Source organism: Gymnogyps californianus, chromosome 1 (genome assembly GCF_018139145.2).
Source record: "Gymnogyps californianus isolate 813 chromosome 1, ASM1813914v2, whole genome shotgun sequence".
In the NCBI taxonomy this organism is placed as follows: Eukaryota; Metazoa; Chordata; class Aves; order Accipitriformes; family Cathartidae; genus Gymnogyps; species Gymnogyps californianus.
In genome coordinates, this window is record NC_059471.1 from 132,677,260 (window position 1) to 132,702,883 (window position 25,624).

Consider the following 25,624-nt stretch of genomic DNA (forward strand, 5'->3'; position numbering starts at 1 on the left):
GCTACATTGTGCACATTGGAGCCAAAAACTATGCACAAAATAGTCTTATGTCCTGAGAATGTTACGCCTGACCCAGTTCTGATATGCAATGAAAAGCACCACCTCTCGCAGCATGGAAAAAGACGAAGCCTCAGGACCATGAGGTCCCTGTATCTTTACAGCAGCCTTAGCCAGGTGCTACAGTGTGCTTACAAGGTGGAAGAGGCCAAATGTATGATAAGTTCATAGGTAGCCATCATGATAGCTGTGTTTGGGATCTGGCGGATCAAGTGAGCCAGGAGCCCTCGGTATAAAGCCAAGGGTCCCTCTTCATGGACCACAAGCTGCAGAGTCTGTATAAAGGAACGGTATCGCGACCCTTCTTCTCGCAACCGTGTCCGAATGACCTCTGAAGAGACAAAAAGGGAAGTGATATTAGCAGATTCATCCTACAGGCATGGCATCTCCCATCGAGGGGAACAGAAGCAAGGAGAGTGCACCCACTCACCATGTGGATATGCAATGCATGAAGCACACGTTTTGGAGACAGCAGCAGCTCCCATTAGTCCAAAGAAATCATGGCTGTTTGGTGAAAGTGTGAGTGGTGGGGAAAGGGAACGATGGCTGTTTCTCAGCTGCCGTTTCAGTGTTTCATAGATGACAAAGTGTATGATGGTCTCTGACACTCCAGCATAGGAGGCAGTGATACCACGGTAAAATCCACGAAGGCCTTCCGTGCGGTACACATGCATGGCACATTGGAGAGCGTTGCTGGCCATCTCCCCCTTCACCCTGTAGAGGAGGGAGAGTTAGAACAGCATACTGCTCCACTGACCTAAAATCCTATTGTGAACACAACTATATGACTCTTCCCCCCAGAAGACCTACGTTCTGATGGCAAGTCACAGACCCCTACCCAACGCCACCCCCAAACCAGTCCTGATTTGACACGCAGTGGCTCTGCACTGCTAGCCTGCCTTACCTGGCTTCCAGCTGCATCCTGGTTTTCACTAACCAGATAGGGTTGGTGAGTGTGGCAGAGGTAATGCCTGGAGAACAGGAGAGGAAGACAGCCATGAGCACCAGGATCATGCTGACTGTTTGTGAGGAGGTGCTGATCTATCAGCTCTCTGAATTCTGCTTGGCAAGCTGCAGGCATTTGCAATTTGAGAATGACCTTGAGCTCCCATGGGAGAAGAGACATTTAGGGCAGACTGTTCGATTCTCCTCCTCCCCCATTCCAGCCTTTGTCTGGTAGTAATTAGTTCCTCTGCCTCCAACATAACCCTACTACAGTCCCTGGTGTTACAAAGAGGCAGGAAACAATGGGCTAAACTTGCAAGAGTGGAAGATTTTGTTAGAGAACTGGGGTATATCAAGAGAAATGATTCTGTGAGTGGTCTCAATTACACACTGCCTTCTCCCTCCCACAGCTGAATGGAGCTCTTTTCCTGATAGCAGCTGAAGGGGTAAAGACTAGATCCATGACTTGAAGAGATGAGCCAAGAAGAACGATGATTGAGAAAATGTTTTGATTACCCAAGGAATTCACTGCTCCAGGTGTGGAGAGAGAACACTTCAGAAGAGAGAGCAGGACTGATGGGAGCAGCAATGGGGAAGGAATGAAACTCGTTTACACTTACAGACAGAAGGACCCCTTGACTCTGATTTGAGACAGAAGCAGCTCACCTGCACAGGCTGCTGATAGCATGTGTACTTTCTTGGACTCCGGTACAAGGACAGCATTGAGCCTCTCCTTAACACCAGAATAGGCAGCAAAATATATAGCCCTGGTTGGAAAGAAATACAGAAGAGGTTACAGCTCACCTATGAGGAGCAGAGACAGCACTGCTGTGGGGTCTCACTCCAACTTTTCTTACTCCCAGCACAGGTTTGTCTAATGTGACATCAGATACCATTTATACCAGGCCCACAGCAATCATCTTATCTTACAACTATGATCAGAAGGTCCAGAAATGTCTGTGTGAAGGGGTCCTATGGCACAACGAGCACAAGGCCCAGACTGCTTTTAGAATGTGGACCAATAGCTGTCACAGAGGTCCTTTAAAAAGTGTACAGCATGAGCTATCCTCAGGGAGCAGTACTCACCGGGAAGGAGCAACCCCAACAAGGTTTGGACCCAGACCTCGGAACAGGGATCGCATGCCTTCCTTCTCAAGGATGGCCCTACAGAAGGAAATGAACAGAGAAATCAGTAGAATAACTAAGCTGGGGGCTCTCCTATTCCTCCTCCTTTGTTCTTCAGTACTTCTTGTAGCATCCTCTCCTCACCTCCCGTGTTATCCTTTTTGTGCCCTACTCTCATTTTCTCTCCAACTGCTTCTCCTCTCTCCTTCACTCATTTCTTCCTATTCTTGCTGACACTATCACTCTGGGTCTGATCAAACCACTAGCTGAGAAATTTCTCACAGTCCCAAAAGCTGCCTTGCAGACTCAGAGTTGAAAGCACAGATCAACTGTGAGAAGTAGATGTACCTGTGCTCTGATGAAACTTCCTACTGCACTTGTGGTTTCCAGAGCCTCAGCTCAAATGCTACTTCCATCTCTCTCCCCGCCATCTCTCTCCACCTTATGGCCAAACCTTCACCTCCCTGGTGCTAACATGCACACTGCCCTATCCTACTCACCTCAGCAACTTGAGCACTCCAGGAGATGGTGGGGTGGGGTTCATCAGCCTCACACTCATCCCTGGCAGCTGTATCTCTGAAAGGCACAGAGGCCGCAGAGTCAGTTGGGATGACTGTAGACGCGTCTTCACCACTTCCAGGGGACAGGTCAGGATGGCTCCAGCTGTGCCACCACATCTAGGGCATAACAAGGGCATAACAGCACATGTAAGAATGACCCCTGTGCAGGAACAGGGCAGTAATTCTGACCCCGCTTGTCCACAACCTCTCCCCTCTAGGAGAGGAGGTTAGGTCCCCCAGCCTGCGTCACACACGACCTCCTGCTCTGACACTGATTAACATAATAACGGGTTAGCTTGGGACATCTCCTGGCAGCCTCACTCTGAAACCTCACTCAGTATGAGACAAACAGTCCCAAGTCCATAGGGAATCAGCAGTCCCTCAGCTCAAAGCTGCTGATCTTTGCATTCAGAATTTCCCAGAGCAAACATTTCTGCTGCCCAACCTCCCTGCAATGCCTTCTGCTGAGATCACCAGGCACCGTGCCTCACACCTCCCCACAGTAGTATTGGCTGAGAGAGGGGCAGCACAAAACTCTCCCACCCCTCAGCCTGCCTGTGTCTTCAACCCATAACCCATTCAGGCCCACATTTGCAAGGCCCTGTAAGCAAGATCTGTATTTTCTGCCAACAGCCAGGCTTGCCCCCAGCCTGACTTGCTTAATGAAAGAGGACTCTGACTTTCAGCAGACAGAAGCTATTTTTGGAACTCATGAACCATCACCATCAATCAGTCTAGTCACACCTCAGTAATGCTGAAAGGACAAGTATCCCCTTTTTCCCTTTCTGCCACCCAGGGACAAGTCAGAACCGGTATGTTTGGTTCTCAGCTTCTGCCCCTTCAGATCCTTTGATTGACAACTCTGTTCCTCTAGAGGATGCTCAGTACCTGAAAGACTGTTTTGAGATGAAATTGCATGGAACAGCCATGCAAGAGGCTTTGATGAACAAACAGTTGTTGATACCTGCTACAGCCAAACTTGCTTTGTTTCACAAGAGACAAAAGCTTAAAAAAAGCTCACCCTGCTCCAAAGAAAGAAAAGCCAACCGAAGAACTACAAGATATCAGGGAAGAATCAAGTATATCAACAGAATTACATACGACAGTACAGGACAGCAAATGGCTAGAGTTCTGAAGAATTATTTTGAAAAAGTCTATACAGTTCAGCACACACATACATGGCTCTCACAGCCTTTGCTCCTAGAGCTTCATTTATTATTGCCTGCAGGTTAGGGAGGGGAGGAAAAAAAAAAAAAAGAGGCCTGGATGCCTATTGCAATTAAGTCCAAGAGTTGAAGATCTGGCAGCTAGAAGGTTATGCAGCTAATGATGCTAGCAACTAGTTATGCTACTCCAATACACTCATACTGCTTTGTCAAGCCCTTTGCAGATCTACGCAGTGGTGATGACTTGCAGAGCAGCCGATCAGCAGCAATTTCCCTCAGGAGATATGATGAGTGGTGGGAGTCTGGGATTAGGTGGAACATGACCAAAGAACTTAGCTCGAGCTCAGAAGACAACACAAAATAAAGCAGTAAATGTCCTGGCTCAGGTTCTCTGGATGAACAAGCTGATCAAGCATGGACACCAAGACAGCCTACGTAGCGATCCAGGAGTCGCATGAGGCAGGGCCTCCTTTTACAGAAGCCATGTTGATTCTTCCCATGTAGACCATATTCATTCAGGGGTCCAACAGTTCTGTTCTTTACCATAGTTTCTACTAATTTGCCGGATACAGGCTCCAGACTTACAGACCTGTTGTTTTCTTGACCAGAAGCGTAGTTTCCAGTTCAGGAGAAGACTGAGTACAGTGATGACAGATCAAGATGTCTAAAAAGTCTGAATAGAGCAGTTTCAACTTCTTATCTAAAACCTGAACAAACACTACAACAGGACAACATTTAGAGAAGCAATTGCTTGGTATCCTAAAGATTTTTCTCTCTAACAGTGCATAATGAGGCACAACTTTATGTAATGTTTTCATAATATCTCATTTCTTCAAGAAGCCCCTACCTGAGCATGGTCAGGATATGAATTTGAACACACGCCTCCAGTATATATAAAAGTTTCCTGAGTTCAAGTTCCTCAAGCTACTGATATGTATAGATAATAGAGAAGAATTTTAAAAGCAATAAGAAGAGTTAAAGAAATTGTTATTCCTTAGCTTGGTGGTCATTTAGTCAGTAGTAAGAGAGTATGAGGTGAAGGGGGACCTCTGAGCCACTATGGCTCAATGGCGAGACTAAGGAGGATTTTTCAGGGAGCAAAGAACACTGACTAAACAAAGCTAAGGAAATAAGGTGTACCGGTTTTTCAAAACTAGAAGAAATCTCAGCTATGATGTCTTATCACACACTACATGACTATACAGCTGCTCACAATGTATAAAAAGCATAGGTCTGCAAAATTCTTCTGTTTCAGGAGAAATGGAAAATTATGTATTCTCATCACAAAGAGATGAATTATTTTTCAGTCCCATACTAAGGAAGGCAAAATTGAACAAAATCTAGTTGGAACAAACATTTTAAAATCAGCAGGCACAAAAAACCCATGGCCATGGATATTAAAAATAGCTGATTGAGGAGACTTCATATCTACAGATTTAAATGCCTAAGAAATGTTAGGGACTGGGGAAATATACTAGCCTAGAACAGTTCTAATGTCTACCAGGAATAAAAAAAAGTGTTTGTAATAATTTATGCTGCTAAGGTTATACAGTTATATGACCAGAGATTCATGACAGAAGAGAATTATGGAATCAGATCACTATAGACTTAAAAGACACTTTGTACTAATCAGTGTTGGGGGGGTGGGCTATATCGTTGGGTTTTTTTTAATGGAACTTACCAAACAAAAGCTGGATTCACAAAAGCAACTACAAAGATGTAACATACTTCAGTTTTGCAAAAAGTGAGCTTGATATCTCACAAAAATACACTTAGAGCCTTAGCACTCTGTCTACAGCATAGATACTAAATCAGACCACAAAATTTCAAAAAGAAGAAAACCATCAGCCCCACTCCTTCCCTGCCCTGAAACCAGTTGTCAGTAAAGAATCAAACAGCAGTGGTCCAGCAAGAGTCTAGGAAAATCACTTCCAGACTAGACCTAACAATTTTCAGTTTTTCCACCAACAGACAGGAGGTAACATTTTACTCTTGATAAAATCTATGAGTGACAAAGATTGTCACAGTACTAAGCAAAGCTGCAACGACTGGCAAATAACAAAAAATCACATGGAACTAAGCAGTCACCAAGGGTCCTTATGCTGGGCTTAAACAGACCGGTTTAACAAAACCAAAACCCTAAAGTCATTACTCTAGAAGCAGGAACAAAAGCAATTCCTGCAAAATATGATGAAGAGCAGCAGCTGACAACCAGTACAACATGTAATCCCAGAGCAAAGCAGTGGCAAAATGAGCTAACTGAAGAAGGCAGGTAATTTTACCTTAGAAAACAGTACTTGCCTCTAGATCTTGCTTTCACATTTTAAAAGGAAAACTGGAAAGCTTAAGGTGGCAGAAAAAGAGGATTAGTTGAGAGAAATACAAAAACCACCATTAACATTTTTTCAATGATCTGAAAAGGGTACAAGAACATGCACAGAGGTGACAAGGTTTACTGGTAATTCACATTTTAGCCCTTACTCAGGCTAGCCAAAAACTGAGATGGCTTGAAGATCTTCATTTAAGAATAGCAATGCTAGGTCAGACAAATCTGCATTTAAACCAGGATTCTGCCTAGGACACAGGTGAATAAAGATCACCTATGGAAGAGCAGGAGAAATACTCATTTCCGGAACACTCTCCCAAGCTTCCCGTAATTTTCAGCTCAGGGATTTCCTCAGCCAGAAACGTTGTATTGCATTTAATAGCCTTCACATACTCTTTTTCATTAATCTTTTTAAAATGCTTTCTGGACACATAAAAAGCTTTTACCTCTAATATCCTGCGGCCAGGAGTCCCACAGCTTAACTGCACGCTGTGATAAGAGCTACGTTCTTGCATTAGTTTTGAACAAACCTCTCCCAAGTTTCATTTGATGGTCTCCAGTTCTCGTACTAGAAGATAAAGTGAACAACTGTTCCTTCATCAATGAGATCTGTTTCATTAGGTAAAACAATAATATTAACTATATACTGCAGCAGTAACTTGAACTTCTTATTCATCTCTTATTCATCTTATACATCTCGAGTTTTAATTAATTGTAATTCAAGGATTATTGCTTAATGGGCGAGGACAGGATACAGACTGACAAAGCTCCCACTAGCGACGCTCCTCTCACTAGCCAAACTCTCATAGTTTTTCAGGAACCAAAGTGGAAAAACGAGGATGAGGAAAAGCTTAAGAAGAAAGCTAAGAAATATGAAAAAATACATTAACAAAGGCTAAGATGCAGTGACTAGACAGTTCAAAGGATAAATTAATAAAAGAGAATAACATATACAAAATAACACTGGGAACAGAGAGGGCAAGTACATATAAGCAAAGATCGACATAGCACAACTGCATTAGCTGCAGAAAACTGGAAATTAACTAATTAAGAGCAATTAAATTATGTGCTTTCTTGCACATGCTATACTGCGGACCTCACTGTCACACGGACTCCAACAGGCTGGTGGAATTTGGAAAGGGATTAGGTGGCTGTCTAGGCAAGGGAGTTCTGCAGTTACTCAGCAAAGTCCGGAGGATCACAATATCGTCTGCTTTAGGACATCATAAACTTAAAGCTCATTGTTTTGAGACTTAAATGATAAATGTTTCTTAAAGAGAGAAAGGGTGAAATGCTGTGCGAGAAGGGATGTGCTCAAGGGCACACCGCGAATTCAGAGGCACTGCTGGGATCCACGCTCCAAACACCCGACTCACCAGAATCAGCCACACTATTTAAAGCCAGAGAGGACATGCAGGAATCTCAGCCACGCGATGATGGAGGGTTGGCTGCCCTCCCAAAGACAAGGATGCTCCACCATTTGCTCCGCTGAAGAGGCCTCGCGGCGCCTCTCATTCCCCGGTTCAGCACTCGGCTTCCCTTGCCCCCGCATCCCCGGTAAGCTCAGGCCGGATGAAACGCCAGGCGAGGGCCCCTGTGACTCACAGGGAGGCCCTCCTTCTTCCCAAACTGCGGAGCCATACATTCACCCCGGCGCTAAGTGGCCATTGCATACCCAAAGCGCCTACATTTGAACCTGGCACAGCAAAGAAAGCGCGGGTGAGGATTATGGGGCACAGGCAGCGTTCGGCGTGGGGCAAGGCAGGGTCTCCTCTCCCCCGGCTCTTTGGCAGCTGCTGCTGGACATGCGGCCCCACAGTCCCCGGCGCAAAGTGCGGCCTCGACCCTAGGCCCGCCCGGGGGGAGCGATGGTGCGGGCCGCCCGCCGCAGGCCCCGCTCCTCAGGGGTGGGCAGGCCGCCCGGAGGCCGCGGCGAGGACGAGCCGGGGCGGCAGCCGAAAGGAAACCCCGGCCTGGCAGCAGGCAGGAGCAGAGGACGGGCCCGGAGTTCCCCGGGGAGAGGGCGCCGTAGCCGCGGGGCCCGGGCCGACCCGGGGGAGGAGGACGGGCCGCGGGCCCGGCGAGGCCTCACGCCCAGGGCTGCCTCGGCTCCCCCCGGCCGCACGTCCCGGGGCAGAGGCCGGCGGTTCGCGGTCGCCCCGCGCGGGGCCACTCACCCTCCGGCGAGCAGGTGGAGCAGGGTGCTGTGCTGCGGCATGGCCCGGCGCTCTGCGACGCCCCCCGCGCCGCCGCCTGGCCCGCCGGCCGCCGCCTGGTCCGCCCGCCGTCCCGCGCATTGGCTCCCGGCCGGCCGGAGGAGGTGCCCGGGAGGCCGCGGGGCCGGGCCCGCCGGCGGCGGCCGCGGAAGGGGCGGGCCGACGGGCCGGGAGGCTGGAAGGTGGGAGGGCTGCGTGGGGACGCGGCAGTGCAGAGGTGCTGCTCCTGAACGCCTGCCCCTGAGGTCCCGGGGCCCGGCGTCCTAGCCGGTGGCGCCTCGGGGACGGTGCCTCCCTCCTGTGTGTTGTCTGGGCTGAAGCCAGGCCTTGGTCCTGCCGGGGTGGACTCCCCGCTCCGTGCTTTTGTGCTCTCGTGTCCCTCCTTGCGGATTTTAGGGTGCTAATTCACACAGCTCCTTTTGCCCAGCCACTCGAGGCTCTTTCATTAAAAAAAAAAAAAGCAATCAAAGAAACCTCGTCTTTGTTTTGCAAGTGGGGGAACCAAGGTAGAGATGGCAAAATAATTTCTTTGAGGTCAGACCACAGGGAAGTGATGGGTCCAAGAGCAGAGCCTAGTTGTTCCCGACTCTTATTCTCGCTCAGTGGTACCACAAATGCTTCCTCAGATGTTCGATTTATATGAAAACAGGCCAATGAGTTTCAGACAAAAAAAACCTCAGAACAAATTAGAGCCATGATTTTTGAAGCTTGAAGGATCAATATATCAAAGATGGGGAATATCCAGGGCCAAAAGATCCTCTGTTGCTTTTGCAAATGCAAAGTTTCAGATGGTGTCAGAGTTCACAGAATATCTTCTTACTCGGAAAAAAGCAGAACGTACATCAACATCGTGCTATTGCCAAAAAGGCACACATCGTATCAGTTTGTAAGGCTAGAAGGATAGCCTGTAGGTCAGATGAAATAAGCTGTCAGATCAACTCTGTGCTACTGTGACTTCAGCACTCACAGCACCGAGTGTCACAGCACCGAGTGACACGGGACTGAGTGTCCGGTTTGGGTACTACGCTGCTACAAAACAGGCAAATGTGGGGGAGTGAACCCACAGGGGGGAACAACTCACCTGGGCCATCCAACCAGGAGGACTGAAAAAATTGCAGTGTGTAGTCTAGAGAAGAAGGAATTGAGGGAAACATGGCAGCCGACTTCAAGCAAGTACAAAGATGCTTCAAAGAGGAAATGAGTAATTACCTTATCTGTGGTGGAGAAGAAAAGAAAAGAACTATCAGCCCATCGATAGTTCCTGTCACTACATGGGCAGTGAGGAGAAGACCAGTAAAATGATTGGCCTTCTGGTCAGTGAAATGGAAAATCGACCAAAGATATCAAGAAGTTGCAAGTATTTTTCACTTGTCTTCACTGTGATGGTGGCTAGGTGAATACCTTAAATAGCACCAATGACAAGTGGGTAAAAAGTCATTCTAGATTTCTAATCGCTTAGGCAAAGTCAATGCTTTCAGACCAGTTAGGCATGATGAAATTCATCCTGTGATGGTTGGAGAACTGGCTGAAGCAATGTCAGGCCCACTGGCAGTTATCTTTGAGATCTCTAGAGAATGGAGAGGTTCAGAAGACTGGAAAAGGCCAAATATATTGGCTATTTAAAAAAAGAAAAGGAGCTGAGGAATTACTGGCCAGCCAGAGTTACTTTACTGCCTCCCCCTGTGATCCTGGAACAAATAAACATTAAGTAGACAACTTATATTTTCCATTTGCTAAAAAAAGAAATTAAGTCAAACAAATCTTCCACGGTAGACTAACAGGCCTTGTGGATAAGGAAGTAACAATAGATGTTATATATTTTGACTTCAGTAAGGATTTTTATTCTGTTTCATCTGACAGTCTTACAAACAAGCTAGGAAACATGAGAAATGGGATCTACTGAAATCACTGTTCGGAGAGTCTGATGCTGATTAGAAAACTCTAAGATTGGTTTTCAGTGGTATGCTGTCTATCTGGAGAAAAGTATCAAGAAGGAGTCCTGCACCTCAGAGTGGTGCAAATCTGTTCTCAGCATGGTATTAATAGTTTCTTCAGTGATTTATACAGTGGACTAGAAAGTGTGCCTATTAAATTTGCAGACAACACTAACCTGAGAGCGGTTGCAATGTATCTGGAAGGCAAAATTAGTATTCAAATGATCTTGATCTATGGGAGAAATGGCCTGAAAGAGTAGAACACCATTTAATAAAAGCATGTGCAAAGTTCTGCACTTGGAAAGGAATAATGAATTTCACAAGGTTAGGATGGGGAATAGCTAGGCAGAAACCTCCATTTTGTCACTGGTCCCCATCAGGCCCAGGACCTTCAGCAGAGTACTGGCTACCATCAAACTCAGACTGGCTGAAGGATGCAGAGCCCAGAATAGCCTTTTCAGGAACTGTACAATTTGCTTTTCTCACCTCTCCAAGAGTTATTGAGGCCCCCTGAGATTTCTGTTCTTACTGCCAAAATAGTCACACTTCGCATGCAAGGGTCCGTTGACTTTGCTCCTTTTCCTGCTGACTTTAGATCAGGCCCTTTGCTTTCTACCTGCAAACAGAAATATTTGTGGCTTCAGCAGGATAGTTACCCACCAACAGCTATAGCTGTGGTTGTCCTGGATGCTCTGCCACCGCTGCCACTTCTGATTCCTTTAGTTGCATCACAGTCTTTTGGGACTGTAAGGGATAAATGGGGCCATCCAACTTTTCCTTCTGTCTCCTTTGCTCTGGATCCAAGACCTAGAAAGTCTCACTCTGCAAGGTCTCTTTCTGTATCTTCAGGTGGAGGGGCACCCATGCCTCACTCTTAGGCAATGGCAAACTGTGACTGAGCCATGGAAGATGCTTTCTGAAGGCCTCCTACAGGCTGTCTTCAGAGTGGTGCAAATGATACCATGACATTTTCAGTAGATCAAAGGATTGCTTAATGTTGGAACTGGTTCAGTGATGAGCGCTGCTTTGCAAGAGTCCTGGTGAGCCTGAAGGCAGCCGAGAGCCACGGAAAAGAAACTGTCTTCCCAGGAGAAGGGAAAGAGGAGAAGAGAAAAGAAGAAAGGATACATTTTTCTTCAGTCTGTCTTGTCCCTGCAGGAAATATTATAACATTATGCATATTTGTGCAGTATATGTACATACTATATACACACCACTTCGCTCCAGCGGCGGGCAGCAGGGACTGGCAAAGCCCGTGCTGGCATGCCCGTCCTCTCCGCCACCGCTGCTGGGCCAGCGCGGCAGCGCCGGGCTCGGGCACCGGCCCGGGAGCTACGGGAGAAGGGCGGGGCGAGGCCGGCGGCCGTGCAGCCACCGGGGGCACTGCGCCCGGCGGCGAGCGGTGACACGGAGAAGCGCCAGCGCCGCCCCGCCGGCCGCACCTGAAGAGCTGAAGCCGCCCGGGCGCAGCTCCAGCTGCATCGGCATGTCGCCTGCTGCAGGGAGGCCGGGCGGCGGCCTGCCCCTGCCCCTGCCCGGCGGGCGGGCGGGCGGCGGGAGGGACCCGAGCGGCCGGGCAGGGGCAGTGCTAGTCTTCCGGGCGCTGGGAGCCCGCGGGACTCTGGCCCTTTAAGGCGCTCTGGTGCGGCGCTCGCGGGGGTGCCTGGCCCTTTAAGAGCTGGCCCCGCCCCCCACCCCGTGAGTCCTGAGAGCCCCGGCAGCCCCAGGTAGGGTGCCGGGCGGGGGGAGCTGCGCCTTCCCTTCGCGTCCCCTCCGCCCGCCCGCCTGCGGTGGGGAGGGCCGGGCCGGGCCGGGGGTCCCGCCGCCCGGGCGGCTGGCGGGAGGGACGGGCGGGGGCGCGGGGCTCGTTGGGGAGGCCGCGGCCTTACCGTCCTGGCGAGCGGGTGTCCTCTCCTGGGCCGGCCCGGGGGCGGGCGGGGGCTGGGGCAGGGCGGAGGGAGCCGGGGTGGGGGGGGTCCCGCTCCCCGGGGCGGAGGCTCTTCCTGGTCGTGGCAGCTGTGCCCGCCCGGGCTGCGCTGGGAGCCGGCGGGGGAGCTGGCGCCGTGACGGCATGCCTCTGAGCCCGGCCTCCTCCCGTGCGGGCTCTGGCCCGAGCTCGGGGCTTCCGCGGCCGGCCTGCCCCCGCAGGCTCCTGGGCCCGCAGGAGAGGGGGGCCTGGCGGGTGGCAGCTGGGTCGGGGCACGGGGCCCGGCGCCGGGCGCCCCCGGCAGCCGGTCACTCCGCCTGGCGTTCACCCGGTGTCTGTGCCGCCCCGGGGCCAGGTGAAGGCCCGGTGGGGTTTGGCGCCGACCCTGTCTGCCTCCCTGCCTGGCGCCATGGCCATGAGGGAGCTGGTGGAACCGGAGTGCGGGGGCTCCAACCCCCTCATGAAGCTGGCCGGCCACTTCACCCAGGACAAAGCCTTGCGGCAGGAAGGACTTCAGGGCCCGCTGGCCTGGCCCCCTGGGGCTCCCGGAGCTGCAGCCGTGAGTGTTGCCAGTTGCTCCGTTTGCTGAGCTGGGGCTGGATGTGGGGCCTGCCCGCGACTCGGTCAGTCAGCACGGGATAGGGGTGTGCTGGCTGAAGAGAGGTGTGGGGTGAGCAGTATGGGGGGGACTGTTGGTGCAGATAGGTGCAGTGTTGCTTTTTTCTGGGGAAAGAGGCCGTGGGGTCACCCAGTTTGTCCTGCAGGGTTGTGGGGTGAGGGCCTGCTTGTGGAAGCTGTGCTTACGGGCACTCAGAGGATGTTAGTGGCTGTGGTGAGCTGTATGCCTTATTGTCACAGGCCCTAACCCAGAAAGTGGTGGGAGGGGGGTTGGACAGTGTCACTCAAGGTATTCCTGCTCCTTTAGCTTCCACATAAGCAGGCAGCTAATGCAAGAAAATGCTGACAGGCTAAGCTCAAGGAGAGGAAGATGTAAACTAATTGGGTAATGGAGTGTGTGTGGAGAGGGGTATGGGCTTGTTGGGGTAATTGCCCGCTGTTCCCTGTAGGTATCCAAACCACTGGGAGTGGCCACCGAAGATGAGGTAAGAACAGATTGATGCATCTCCTTACTGCTTTCTCATCAACACTGTTTGCTATTTTTCCCGTTAACTGATATTAGTCTTTTCTTCTGACAAGCCCATTTCTTCCTCTCATGCTCCATGGCTCTGCCTGTTCATCTTCTATGCTATGTTTGTAATCCATCTCTGTCTTTGGCAGCTGGTTGGAGAGTTCCTGCAAGAGCAGAATGCCCCTTTACTGTCCCGTGCACCCCAGACCTTTAAGATGGATGACCTGTTGGCTGAGATGCAAGAGATTGAACAGTCAAGCTTCCGACAGGCCCCTCAGCGAGGTGAGGGGAACTAGAGTAGGTGGAGAGCTGGAGGAGATCTTGGTGTTATGGTTAAGCTCCTAGCAGGGCGGTTCCCATCTATTCAGCACTTTTGAGATTGTATCTGGAGTATTGTTTCCAGATTTGGGCTTCCCAGTACACTGACATACTGGAACAAGTCCAGTGGAGCTCAATAAGGTGTTCAGGGACTGTAATACATGGTGTAAGAGGAAAGGCTGAGGGAACTGGGTTTGTTCAGCCTGGGGAAGAGGAGTCTACGGGGCTGGGGGGGTGGGGGAGTGGAGTGTCTAGTTGCTGTCTTCAGCAGCCACGGCCAGGATCTTCACAGCGATACACAGCAAAAGGACAAGGGGCAATGGACACAGCTTCTGGAAGGGGGAACTGACTACATGTAAGGAAATGTTTCTTCCCTTGGAGGGCGGTTCAGTACTGGAACAGGTGCCTAGGGAGGCTGGGGAACTGCCAGCCTTGGAAAAGTTCAGAAGTTGCCTGATGAATGCCCTGAGCAACCTAATCTCTAGCTTTAGTGTTAACCTGCCGTGAGAACACTAGCAGCCTCCAGAGATTCCTTCCAAGTGGAATCTTTCTGTGATTTTATTCTAACAAAGAGAAAGGGAAAGATCAGAGATGATGAGGGCTAGCCTGGAACACTTAAATGATGCCTTTGAGTCCTCCAGTCCTCACTTCTGTATTTTTCTTCTTGTAGCTCCAGGTGTGGCAGCCCTGGCACTCTCTGAAAACTGGACCCAGGAATTCTTGGCTGCAGCAGATGGTGCTGGTGATGTCTCTTCAGATTACAATGAGGCTGACTGGTCACAGGAGTTCATTGCTGAAGTGACAGGTGAAGGGTCCCTTTTGGAATTACTGTCAAGATGTTGCCCAGTCACATGCCTGTGTATAGTGGAGAGTTACTGAATGTGAAATTGGAGTAATGCTTTGGGCCCAGCAGTCAGTGTTTACTGTAGCAGCTTTAGCAGGGGGGGTAAAAAAAGCTGCTTTGCAATGGGTTAGCCAAATTGTGAACAATGTGGTGTGGAAGCTTTTATTCCGGTGTAAGGGTCTTTTGTTTTTAGCTTAGGTTACTTGGAGAACTTAGGAGAAGCAGGCTATTCAAACTGCTTTTATAAAAATATTATGATTCAACTGATGCAAATTCTGGAGATGATCTGGTACTGCTTCTTGCGTACACATTCTCTAATTTCTTCTCCTAAGGGTAAATTTGCATGTGGTACAAAGGTAAATACTGTTTAGTGTGCTTTGGCCAAATACTTTTTGTCAGTGTCATGGAAGTAGAGGGATGTTGCACCTTGGAAATGTGCAAAGTGAATGTTTCTGGCCCAAAAGTTAAGCTTTCTGTTTCAAGCAAGCCAGTAGTTTATCTGAAAAGCCATCCTGCATTGTGTATAGAGCTGGGGCTGGCGTAGGGTCCTGTTACCATCCGTAACCTAATCTGGAAGTTATGAGTAAGATTTAAATAGATACTATTCTCTTCTCCAGGAGCGGCCACTGTAGAGAGCCAGGTAGTCCCAGTCTTTGACCTTCACTCTTTGTACTTCTGGGAATAAATGAGCATTTACAAAGGTCTTTGAGAAAGTTCTGACGAAAACCTAGTGCTTTGTAGGCTGTGCTTTTGACAGAGGCTTGTAAAGCATTGCTAATTTTCTTGACCTACATAATATCCCACATGGAGCAGACAAATAAGTTGTGAAATTAAAGTAGAAAAATCATAAGGTTATTGGCACCACAGTGGCATCTGTATTAATACACAGTCTGAACCTAAGGCTTGATTTTTAGATTAGAATAAACAAAGTTAGACGAAACAAGCATAAACAATCTTTCTTTGAAGAGGTTTTCTCTGTATGTTAGCTGTGTGTAAAGTGGAGAGAGCAAAATCTGAAGTTAATCTAAGTGATGGTCTGCCTGTCTTACTCTTCTCCCCATTCTTCCTGATGTCCTATGCAGATCCGCTGTCTGTGTCTCCTGCCAAGTGGGCAGAAGAATACCTAGAGCAGTCAGAGGAGAAACTGTGGCTTGGGGAATCGGAAGACCAGTCTTTGGCGGATAAATGGTGAGTCTGTCTTTTCAAGACTAGTTATTGCTGCTAGGCACTTGGGTGGGTGAAGTTTGGATAAGCAATAGAAATCTGGTATGGCCTGAGTACTTTTGAGTCATTTAACCTAGATTGATGTTCTCAGGCGTTTGGTTTCAGAGAAAGGAGGAAACAATGCTTGGAGACTAAGTTTTTAAGAGATCGTAGCTTTTCTGTTTTCTAGTTCCAGGAAGATATTGTGATCATGTAGGCTAACTTAATCTCATGCCTAATGCAAAGCTCCTTAAAGTGATTTCAGGAGTCACTTCAGGAACTCCTAATCAAGCAGAATGTTTTTCCACAACAGATGCTTTTTTAGATTTAGAGGTCTCAAGTACTAGACTCTACAAGTTGTAAACTTTCATCACTTTATTCTCCCTGTCTGACAAATGACATCCAGCCTTTCCTCTGCATATTTCTAGATTCAGCCTTCCAGACATTATTTTCATGTGTTTTTGTGCAGTAGATTAAAGAACAGTCTGCTGCTACGAATCTTTTCTGTATAGGTACCTGTTGACAACAGTCAAGTTTTTCAATTAAAGAAGCAAAACACAAGCAAGCAATTTGGGCTGCTTATATCTTTCCCTAAAAGAGATTTTGCATATTTGGATTCTCCTTCCTCCTGGCTTTTTCCTTTTCTGATACCTTTCTGCAAATACGGACATTCCTGAGTTATTGCCGCCAGTTCCAAAGACTTCATCAAGACTGAATGTAGTGGTAACACCTGGAACTGGTCCTATGCTGCTGTAAGCCAGACAACATATTGAGTTGTGTGCTTGCTATGAGCCCTCAGTCCTCTGTGGAGTTGATGCTTTTCCAAGACACTGTTCCTCTTCCATGAGCACAACCTACTTTCTTTGTTCCTAGATATATGACCTTGTTTTTTGGTAGTGCTAAAACTTGCAGTGTCTGATAGCATGTGAGCTTGCCAATGAATCCAGACTGTTCTGCAGAACTGTGCTGTCACTGTAATTGTTTAATTCTGCTACTGTTTGTGTCAGTCACTTGCACAGTTAACCTAGTAGTAATTTTGAATTTTTACAGGTGGATAAAGGTACTGAATCACTTAGGAGAACCCCAGAGTCTTTGAGGAGGGGTTGTATTCCTCAATACTGTTGTCTGGCCCATTGTGTAGACCATTGTTAGTGAAAGAGTTCACTGTTGCCTGGTATCAGACAATCTCTTTCCCTTTTACTGCCTCTGAACACAGGTATGAGGAATATCAACCTGAGGATGATCTTAAGAAAACTGTTAGTGATTTCCTCTCTAAAGTGGATGACCCAAAACTCAAGAATTCTGAGGTAAGAAATTCCATGACTGGGGCTGACAGATATCTAGTGTGAATAAGGGGTGTGGGGAATTGAGAAGGGGGAAGACAGTAAAGGAATAAAGCCTCCTGCTGTCCCGTGTTTCCATTTCTTCCCTGATTCTAGAAGTTGAACCCTCCAATCCACTCTAGATATTGTCCATCTCTACCACATGACTCTGGTGAAGTCCTGTCCTCCCCACCTTTTTGGGCCTTTTGTGCTCACTTTGCAGAGAGAAGTTGTCTTAGTGAAGGAGGGGGGCATGTGTAGAGGGCTTGTTGGCAAAGCGTCTGCCCAGCTCCACCGTTGTTTCATTTCTCTGCCACAGTTCCTAAAGTTTGTCCGCCAGATCGGAGATGGGAGGGTATCGATCGAAGCTAATCAGGTGACCCACAGAGACCGAGATCAGGCAGAGCAATGGGCAGCTGAGTTTATACAGCAGCAGGTAGGAGCCCCGGCCCTATGTGCTCTGAAGGAGGAAAGCTGCTTGCCACAGTGCACAGTCTGGGAGCAAGGGAGAATGGCAAGTCCAACTCTCGGCAATGCTCTACTAATGACTAGGCTGGGGGAGGCAAGGGCGGGGCTGTTGGGCTCTTCTTAGCAGAGTCTAGCCAGAAGCTGGGAAGGAATTTGGGCAGTGTGACTCTTCTCATCTCCTGTAGCACCTGGGAGGAAGGGGATATCCAAATGAACTCTTTTCCACTTTACAGGCCATCAGTTCTTGCTGATGGGGAGGAGGGGTCATCACAGACCCTCCTGCTGTTTTGGGATGTGCCCTGAGGTTGCCAAATTCTAAAAAGAAAGGTGTGTTTCTGTTTCCAAACTCCCAGGGGGCATCCGATGCCTGGGTGGATCAATTTGCGCGATCTGGGAACATGTCAGCTCTTGATACGGAATTTGAGCAGGCAAAGACTGCTGTGGAGGTAAAGCTGATGGAGGAGGAGGGCTGGCGTACCAACTGAGAGCCCATGGTAGGGTTACCTCTCCCCTTTGCATGCTGTGAGGAGGGCTAGAAACATTTAAGAGGGTGTTCTCTGGGGTGTCTGTAGAGCTCAGTTTATGGTTGAGGCACTCTAGTCACATTCTGTTCTCCCTTCAGTCAGATGTGGACTTCTGGGACAAACTCCAGGCAGAATGGGAGGAGATGGCCAAGAGAGATGCAGAGGCTCACCCTTGGCTCTCTGATTATGAAGACCTCAGCTCCTCATCATATGACAAGGTAATAGAAAAGAGGGTCTCTGAGCCCTAGCACTGTGATGAACTGCCTTGAGGAGACTGGCAGTGTGTCTGCGTGGCAGGTGAGCTCCACAGACCCCAAATGCTGCTAGGGTTGCTTCTCGCACAGATCTTTTGCTGTCACTTGCACCCTCATCCCACATCAGCTGGGGTTAAACAAATACTGTTTTCACTTGTGCTTGTCTGCAAATGCTGTCTAGTTATTGTCCAACACCGAATGCCAGTTAATGCTGGGATTCTTTGCAATGAGTGCAAGTGGTGTTGCCCCCCCCCAAGCTATAGGACCCACACCAGATGTTTAGTCTCTGTTGCAACTTAATGCAGGTCTGGTTTTGGGGACTTTTTCAGCACAGAGCAGGCAGGAAGAAGAGCCATTGTTCTCTGATCTGCTACAAATTAGCAGAGAGGACAAGGTGCTGGCTTGTCTGCAGTTTGAGTGTTTCTGGTGCAGCAAGACTAGACTGTGCTGTACTGTAGAGAGTGCTTTTTTCCCTAAGCCTGTCTCCTAGTGTTCGCCCCTGTCTGTCTTCCCTGCTAGGGTTACCAGTTTGAGGAAGATAATCCCATGAGAGACCACCCGGATGCATTTGAAGAGGGGCGGAAGCGCTTGGAGGAAGGTGACCTCCCCAATGCTGTCTTGCTCTTTGAGGCTGCAGTGCAACAGAAGCCAGATCATATGGAGGTGAGTGAGAGCAGAGATAATAGGCCTTGGCCAGGTGTCCTGCTGTTTGGATCCTTCCCTTGTGAGGTGTCAGAGTGTGTGTAGAAAACTCACTTCAGTGTTAGGAGCTGTGCAGGGTGTATGAAAACATCTCATTTTTCTGTGGCTCTGGGTATGTAGCTGATGTATGTGAATCCCCAGGAGGGCTGTGGGCAAGGAGGTTTATGACTAAGGTCAGTTACAAAAAGCACAAAGGCTCTGGCCCAGAGCTGTGTAAAAAATCTTTGGAGCACATGAAACTGTGCATGGGGCCAAGACAAGGAATTCTCATCTCTTAAGTTGCTTTTGTGGGAGTCTTTATTGGCATTACAAGTTTGGAGATGCTTATGGCAGATGATAACTGCTTTCCATATCTGTATTAAAGACTAATTCTGAGCAGCTTGTTAGACTAGGGGTCCTGGTTAGGCCTTCCATCTAGATGCCAGGAGAGGATGTAACCCAAAAGGGTTGAGAGAGATGGCTTGGGTGTCTTCACATTCTTCATTTGAAGCTGTGGGCCAGAGAATGATTTTTATACTGAAGACAAGTTTCCAGCTCCCAATTCAGTGAATACTTATTTCCATAAAGCACTTCAGCTTCTGCAGGATGGATTGAGAAATGGAATAGTCTGTGTGCCTTTCTCCAGAGGTAGAGGACATGGATATTCTTAGGAGGAAGAGGAAGCATGCAAATACACCCATATTGTCTGTTTCTGGAGTGCCTGCCTCAAGGACCCAGGGATGCTGAATTCTCAGTGTGTCTGATTCAAGCCCTGCTAATTGTATATGATTGGAAATACCTAATGTGTTAATCCTGAGGCTTAGATGAGAGTGACCTCTCGGAACAGAGATTCCTGGCTTCTGGGAATACAGGCATCTGACTTTCTAGGGTACTAGGAGTAGGTGAAAAGTAAGCAGAGGTTTTGGAGATCTACTTTAGCTTTAAAGTGGTCAAAAGGTTTTGCTAATACTCCTTTAGAATCGGCACTCTCTTCTCATAGGCAGTGTGGGCTGCAGGCTGAGCATAATGGAGAGGTAGTTGAAACCTTAGGGGAAGAAATCTTGGGCCAGTTCTGGCCAGCTGTATTGAAAACATTCTGAATTATTCTACTGTGACTCTGCAGAAAGTACAGGAGAAGTCAAGACTTCACAAATGGTACAGTGATCAAATAGACTTGAACAATTGCTCTGAAGGAAATGTCATGGTTGCTTTGATCCAAATCACAACTTTACCTTGAATCTCAGCTCTTGCGCCTGCAGAACACTATGCAGTTATCACTGGTCAACTCTTCTTGAGTTGCAGCTAGCTATATGGTGAGGCATTAAAGATTTGAGACAGTAGATTGTCTCTTGCTTGTGGTGGCTTGTGCAGCGTATCTGGGTCTTTGCTAATGAAACCATTTCCTTCCTTGAGACAGTGGATACTGCATTTCGTGACCCACGTTCAAAAAGTGGGTACTTCATGCTGACAATCCCGCCAACTGTCTAACCTACTTTTGAGCAAGGGGTGTGGTTATCAACATAAGCGAACAGGTACTTTGGATTTAGTGCCTTAAATATTCCCTGTGTCAACAGCCTGGGGATGGAAGTGGTTTTCAAGTAGTGGTGTCACAATGATCGAAGATTCAGTGAAATAACAGTGCTCCTACTTTCCGGTCTGATGGTCAACTCCCCAAGATTACCACTTGCTAGTGGAGCACTGCACAAGTATATACAGCTGCCTGCCTTGGGGGTCTCATTATTAGCACTGCTACTATGCCATTTTGTTCTTAGGAAATGAGATCTGCTTTTCCCTCCTTCCTCTGCGTTTTGACCACAGTTAGAAGTTAAAAGTGGAGATTCTGTGACTTAAAAGTGTAAAACGGCCAACAGTTGCTTTATGATAGATCTCCAGGTAGACATTTACTACTTCTTTTCACTGTAACAACACCAGTTTTGTTGGCCTTGAGGACCTACGTGCCATAAAGTCTATATGTCTTTCGAGAGAAACTTATATCTGTGGCTAATGTGTATACTTGCATATATTTGGTCTCACTCTAAAAATGTGTGGGATAATACGGTGGATTTGATCTCTGTCTGTGGTTTATCAGCTGATCTTTTTCTCTGGATGTGAAGAAGTCTGACTTTGTGCATCTTTATCTTCTCCAGGCCTGGCAATATCTGGGAACCACCCAAGCAGAGAATGAACAGGAGCTTTTGGCAATCAGTGCCCTCAGACAGTGAGTGTTGCAGAAGAGCTTCTGATTGTGGCTCCTTGTCTAGTGTGTAGTGCCACAAGGACAATATGGCTAGCATGGTGTGCTCTGTCTTGATTGTGTTACCTCCTGTATCTGGCTGTCACCCAGACTGATTTAACACTGTATTCACTTTTCTTTCTTTGACCTGCAGGTGCTTGGAACTGCAGCCTGGGAACCTCACCGCACTTATGGCTTTAGCGGTCAGCTTCACCAACGAGTCCTTGCAGAAGCAGGCATGTGAGACCCTGCGGGACTGGCTACGCCATAAACCGGACTATGCCCACCTGCTGGAGAAGGAACTGGAGGAGAGTGTCTCGGGGACAAATCTGGGGCCTTCCAAGCGTGTCCTAGGTTCCCTGCTGTCTGAGTGAGTTAGGGTTACAAATTTCAGCCTTCAGCTGAAAGGCTTCTTGGAGGGTTGGGACTGGTCCAGGAAGGAGCAGAGGGAGCAGCCCAAGGCCAGCTCTCTCCACCGTACACCAATATCCTTGTTCTGTGCTTTTCCAGCTCGCTGTTCATGGAGGTGAAAGAGCTGTTCTTAGCAGCTGTGCGCAGCAACCCCTCAACTGTGGATCCTGACGTTCAGTGTGGCCTGGGTGTCCTTTTCAACCTTAGTGGCGAGTACGAGAAGGCTGTGGATTGCTTCAGTGCCGCCCTCAGTGTGCGCCCCAATGTAAGAAAGGGCAGACTGTGGATGCTGGAGGTACCTGGAGGTTTATGGGTGAAGGTTTGGGTGGAGGTGCTGCTTGTATGAGAGGTACATTTTTGAAGTGGAGGAATAAGACAGACACATGAGGAAGGGAGGGTTGGCTTGGAGCTTAAAAAGATCCAGTTTATCTCAGACCTTTCTCTGTGCCCCCTCCTCCAGGACCATCTTCTATGGAACAAGCTTGGTGCCACCCTGGCCAATGGGAATCGGAGTGAGGAAGCCGTGGCCGCATATCGTCGGGCACTGGAGCTCCAGCCAGGATACATCCGCTCTCGCTACAACTTGGGCATCAGTTGCATCAACTTAGGTGCCCACCGGTGAGCACAGGATGGGCAGATCTGCTGTGACCCATGAGTGTGCATGTGTTTGTGGGAGAGAGACTGCGATAGGTTACTAGGGCAGTGCCACACTCCCTGCAGCCTTCCCTTGGCATAGGAGAGCAGAGCAAGTGTGTGGACTCTGCCCTGAGAATAAAGTGTCATGCAGATGCAGTTGGAATAGGGGCCATCTGGACTTCAGTTTCTGTTAAGAGGGAAAAGGGGGATCTCTGGTTCTGGAGCAGGGCAGGATCTGGTGAAGAGAAGGAAACTGTTTTGGAGGGGAAGTACCTTAGAAGCAAATGGGGGAGGGAGTATGAGGTGTACCATCTTCTCCAGTAAGCATGCATATGTTCTCATGTTGACAGTGAGGCTGTGGAGCACTTCTTAGAGGCTTTGCACATGCAGCAGAAGAGCCGAGGTCCGCGGGGGCAGCAAGGCGCTATGTCTGACAACATCTGGAGCACCCTCCGCATGGCCCTCTCCATGCTGGGGCAGAGTGACCTGTATGGGGCAGCTGATGCCCATGATCTTCCCACACTGCTTCAGGCATTTGGCCTCCAGCAGTGACTCTGGGATGGGCACCCCTGTGAGTGCAGGGTTGGCCCAGCCCTGCAGTGACCTTCCTTAGAGAAAATGTTCACTAGGGTTCACACATACCTTTGCTCTGGTAGGGCAGATTATTGGCAACTGTTTTTTTCAAGGACCTCCTGCTGAAGCGTGCAACTTCCCCTACCTGTCTGTTGTGGCCTGAGCATCTCTGAGCGGTTCACGTTATCGCCTCCATGACTGACTGACACTCTGCTGGTAGGCAGATGATCAAAGTGGGGAAGACGGCAACATCCAGCCCTCTTGCCAGACTGCTTTTGCGGTAGTGCCCAGCTTGGCTATGAGACCTTATGATAGCCGTTCTGCAGAGACTACCTGCTGAATGTGTCTTGAGTGCAGGTTGCTTTAGTGGGGTGGGATTGCCATTTGGTGAAAGGCTGAAAAATTCTGGGTTTTAAGCATTCTTCCCCCATGTATGTGCTTGCATGTGTGTATATGTGGGTTGCTAGGGAAAACTGGGGGCAGCAGTCCCCTTTCCTGGGTACTGGTAACTTCATGGTACAGCCAGATGCTAGTTTCTCAGTGTCTCTTCATGAACATTTTAAGAGCAGAGTATTGTACTTATGCTAGGGACACAGGTGGATGCCCTTACCCTGTCAGGGTAAGAGGAGATCCCAGAGTTCAGACTTGAGGGAATGTGATAGGAATAAAAGTCTAAAATGTAACCTCCCCTCCCAGAATATGGTGGGGAAAGGGTCAAGTCTTAATTTTCACTTGATCATCTGTCATTGTTTTCCTTTGTGCAGAAGTTCCCCATCTTGTGTGTAACTGAATCTTGTTAATTATAAATATCTGTATATGATTCTATTGGGGAAAATGTTTTTTAATTGTAAAGTATTTTGTATAATAAAGGGGGGAGAATTAAAATTGCCAAAATGACATCTTTCTCTGTGCCTCTGTTGGAGCTGCATGCAGTGGGTAGTATAGATCTCGGGGGGGGGGGGGGGGGGGGGGGGGGGGGGAGGGGGGGGGAGGGTATAAGCCCACTGGTTTTCAAAAGATGGATCAGAGTCTCTCTGTTTGTCTCCCCTTTTGACCCAGGTTTTGTTTTATTGATAGCTCATGTAAATGAAGCTTAAAGGACCTCATTTTGCTGTAGCCTCAGGCTTCAGTTCTGTGAGCCAGCAGAAGAGCTTCCCTGTGCCAAAACCGCTCTCTTTTTCCTTGCTTAGGTTAAGGGGTCAATGAAGCACTTTTTTTCATTTTCTTGCCGTGTGCAGTGAGGGAAGTTGTTACATTTTTATCACCTCTTTGAGGAACCTGATTGCTGCAGTTGTCAAGACCTGGGGCTTAGGCAGGGAGCACTTACCCTTCCTCTTCCACCAGGCACTCTTTCTTCATACCTGTAGTGGTTTAACCCCAGCCAGCAACTAAGCACCATGCAGCTGCTTCCTGTTCCCCAGTCCCAGTGGGATGGGGAGGAGGAAAAAAAAAAGGTAAAATTTGTGTGTTGAGATAAGAACTGTTTAATAACTAAAATAAAATATAATACTACTAATAATATAGTAATAGTAATGAAAAGGAATATAACAAAAAAAAAAAGAGAAATAGCACCCAAGAAAAGACAAGTGATGCACAATGCAATTGCTCACCACCCGCTGACGGATGCCCGAGCAGCAATCTGCCCCTCCTGGCCAACTCCCCCCACTTTGTATACTGAGCATGACGTTCCATGGTATGGAATATCCCTTTGGCTAGTTCGGGTCAGCTGCCCCGGCTATGCTCCCTCCCAGCTTCTTGTATACCTGCTTGCTGGCAGAGCATGGGAAACAGAAAAATCCTTGACTTAAGATAAGCGCTCCTTAGGAACAACTAAAACATCAGTGTGTTATCAACAGTATTCTCACACTAAATCCAAACCACAGCACTGTACCAGCTACTAAGAAGAAAATTAACTCTATCCCAGCTGAAAGCAGGACAATACCTCTACCTCACAGGCCTGTTTTTCTTTCACTACTGTAACAATCAGGAGCAGAAAGTGTGTGCGGAGAATAGTTCTTGCTGTATGTTTTCTGAGTTCTAGCTTCCCTTGTGTCTCCCATCCAGCCCTGTGGCACTGAAACCTACATGCACTGTTCTGAAATTGCTGTAATGCATGCAAAATAATTTGCTGCTTGTGCTGTCTAAAAGGAAGGGAAACACTGCTTCTGCGTCCTGCTCACACACACTGCTCCTGGTCAGAGATGTGCCTTTTGGTTTTTACTGATCTCAATCCTTCTGTCAGATTCTTTTCTGCTCAGCAAAAGAAAACATTAGTGCCTACACTGTTCCTCACCTGCTGTCCAGGTGTTCTCCCTTCCCCAGTTCTTTGCTGTCCCTCTCATCACTGACTTCCTTTGCCTCTTTGCTGCACCACATTCCTCTCTGTTCACACTCCCATTATCACTGCTTGGCCTTCCCTTTTTCTCATCTTCAAGTGCCACTAATGCTTCTCTTCTCCTTGGCTTCTTAGTTGTCTCAATTTCCCTTGCTATTTGGCTTAATCTCTTGACTTCGTGCTTGGTGTCCTTCCCTATCACACATCCCCTCCTGTCCCTGCAGCTAGAAGGGGCTGTCGCCATTTGTTCTCTTTCCCTGTAAATCGTTCTCACTTTCTTCCCTCCCTCCCACCTTAAATTATCTCACAGCATCTGTGCTACCTTTGCTGAGGCCAGATCTTCACCTAGTCCCTATTTAGACTCCCCAGGGCCGAGTGAAGATTGAGGTGCCTCTGTCCAGACCATGTCTAACCTTGTCCTGTTTAAGAATTGTCTT

The 25,624-nt window shown here is 48.4% G+C and overlaps 2 protein-coding genes across 4 annotated transcripts; one reads left to right on the plus strand and one right to left on the minus strand.

Annotated features, from left to right (window-relative positions):
* Positions 1 to 108: 108 nt before the first annotated feature.
* Positions 109 to 8,428, minus strand: LOC127013796 (solute carrier family 25 member 36-like). Its single transcript, XM_050892821.1, has 7 exons — positions 8,357 to 8,428; positions 2,628 to 2,804; positions 2,089 to 2,166; positions 1,669 to 1,769; positions 962 to 1,028; positions 488 to 771; positions 109 to 388 (listed from the first exon to the last, which is right to left on the minus strand). The coding sequence occupies exons 1-7, from the start codon at positions 8,395 to 8,397 to the stop codon at positions 189 to 191; spliced, it is 948 nt and encodes a 315-aa protein (XP_050748778.1). The 5' UTR covers positions 8,398 to 8,428; the 3' UTR covers positions 109 to 188.
* A 4,192-nt stretch (positions 8,429 to 12,620) lies between these two features.
* Positions 12,621 to 23,739, plus strand: PEX5 (peroxisomal biogenesis factor 5). 3 transcript variants are annotated; one of them, XM_050906878.1, is made up of 15 exons: positions 12,621 to 12,815; positions 13,324 to 13,359; positions 13,535 to 13,667; positions 14,374 to 14,508; positions 15,630 to 15,735; positions 16,967 to 17,057; positions 17,392 to 17,508; positions 17,894 to 17,986; positions 18,163 to 18,282; positions 18,838 to 18,981; positions 21,147 to 21,217; positions 21,387 to 21,602; positions 21,743 to 21,908; positions 22,104 to 22,261; positions 22,630 to 23,739. In XM_050906878.1, exons 1-15 carry the CDS (start codon positions 12,666 to 12,668, stop codon positions 22,829 to 22,831), a joined length of 1,938 nt encoding a protein of 645 aa, XP_050762835.1. In that variant the 5' UTR covers positions 12,621 to 12,665; the 3' UTR covers positions 22,832 to 23,739. The 3 variants fall into 3 exon arrangements, with proteins under 3 accessions (XP_050762835.1, XP_050762841.1, XP_050762846.1); XM_050906884.1 differs by having other exon boundaries at positions 18,847 to 18,981; XM_050906889.1 differs by lacking the exon at positions 17,392 to 17,508.
* The last annotated feature ends 1,885 nt before the right edge of the window (positions 23,740 to 25,624 follow it).

Coding starts and splice junctions, on each gene's coding strand:
- LOC127013796 (XM_050892821.1), bottom strand. CDS start 8,397: ATGCCGCAGCACAGCACCCTGCTCCACCTGCTCGCCGGAGG. Junction 1,029..1,668: donor GCTATCAGCAGCCTGTGCAG/GTGAGCTGCTTC, acceptor CCTGTTCTCCAG/GCATTACCTCTGCCACACTC. Junction 772..961: donor AGGATGCAGCTGGAAGCCAG/GTAAGGCAGGCT, acceptor CCTCCTCTACAG/GGTGAAGGGGGAGATGGCCA.
- PEX5 (XM_050906878.1), top strand. CDS start 12,666: ATGGCCATGAGGGAGCTGGTGGAACCGGAGTGCGGGGGCTCCAACCCC. Junction 14,509..15,629: donor GTTCATTGCTGAAGTGACAG/GTGAAGGGTCCC, acceptor TGTCCTATGCAG/ATCCGCTGTCTGTGTCTCCT. Junction 15,736..16,966: donor CAGTCTTTGGCGGATAAATG/GTGAGTCTGTCT, acceptor CTCTGAACACAG/GTATGAGGAATATCAACCTG.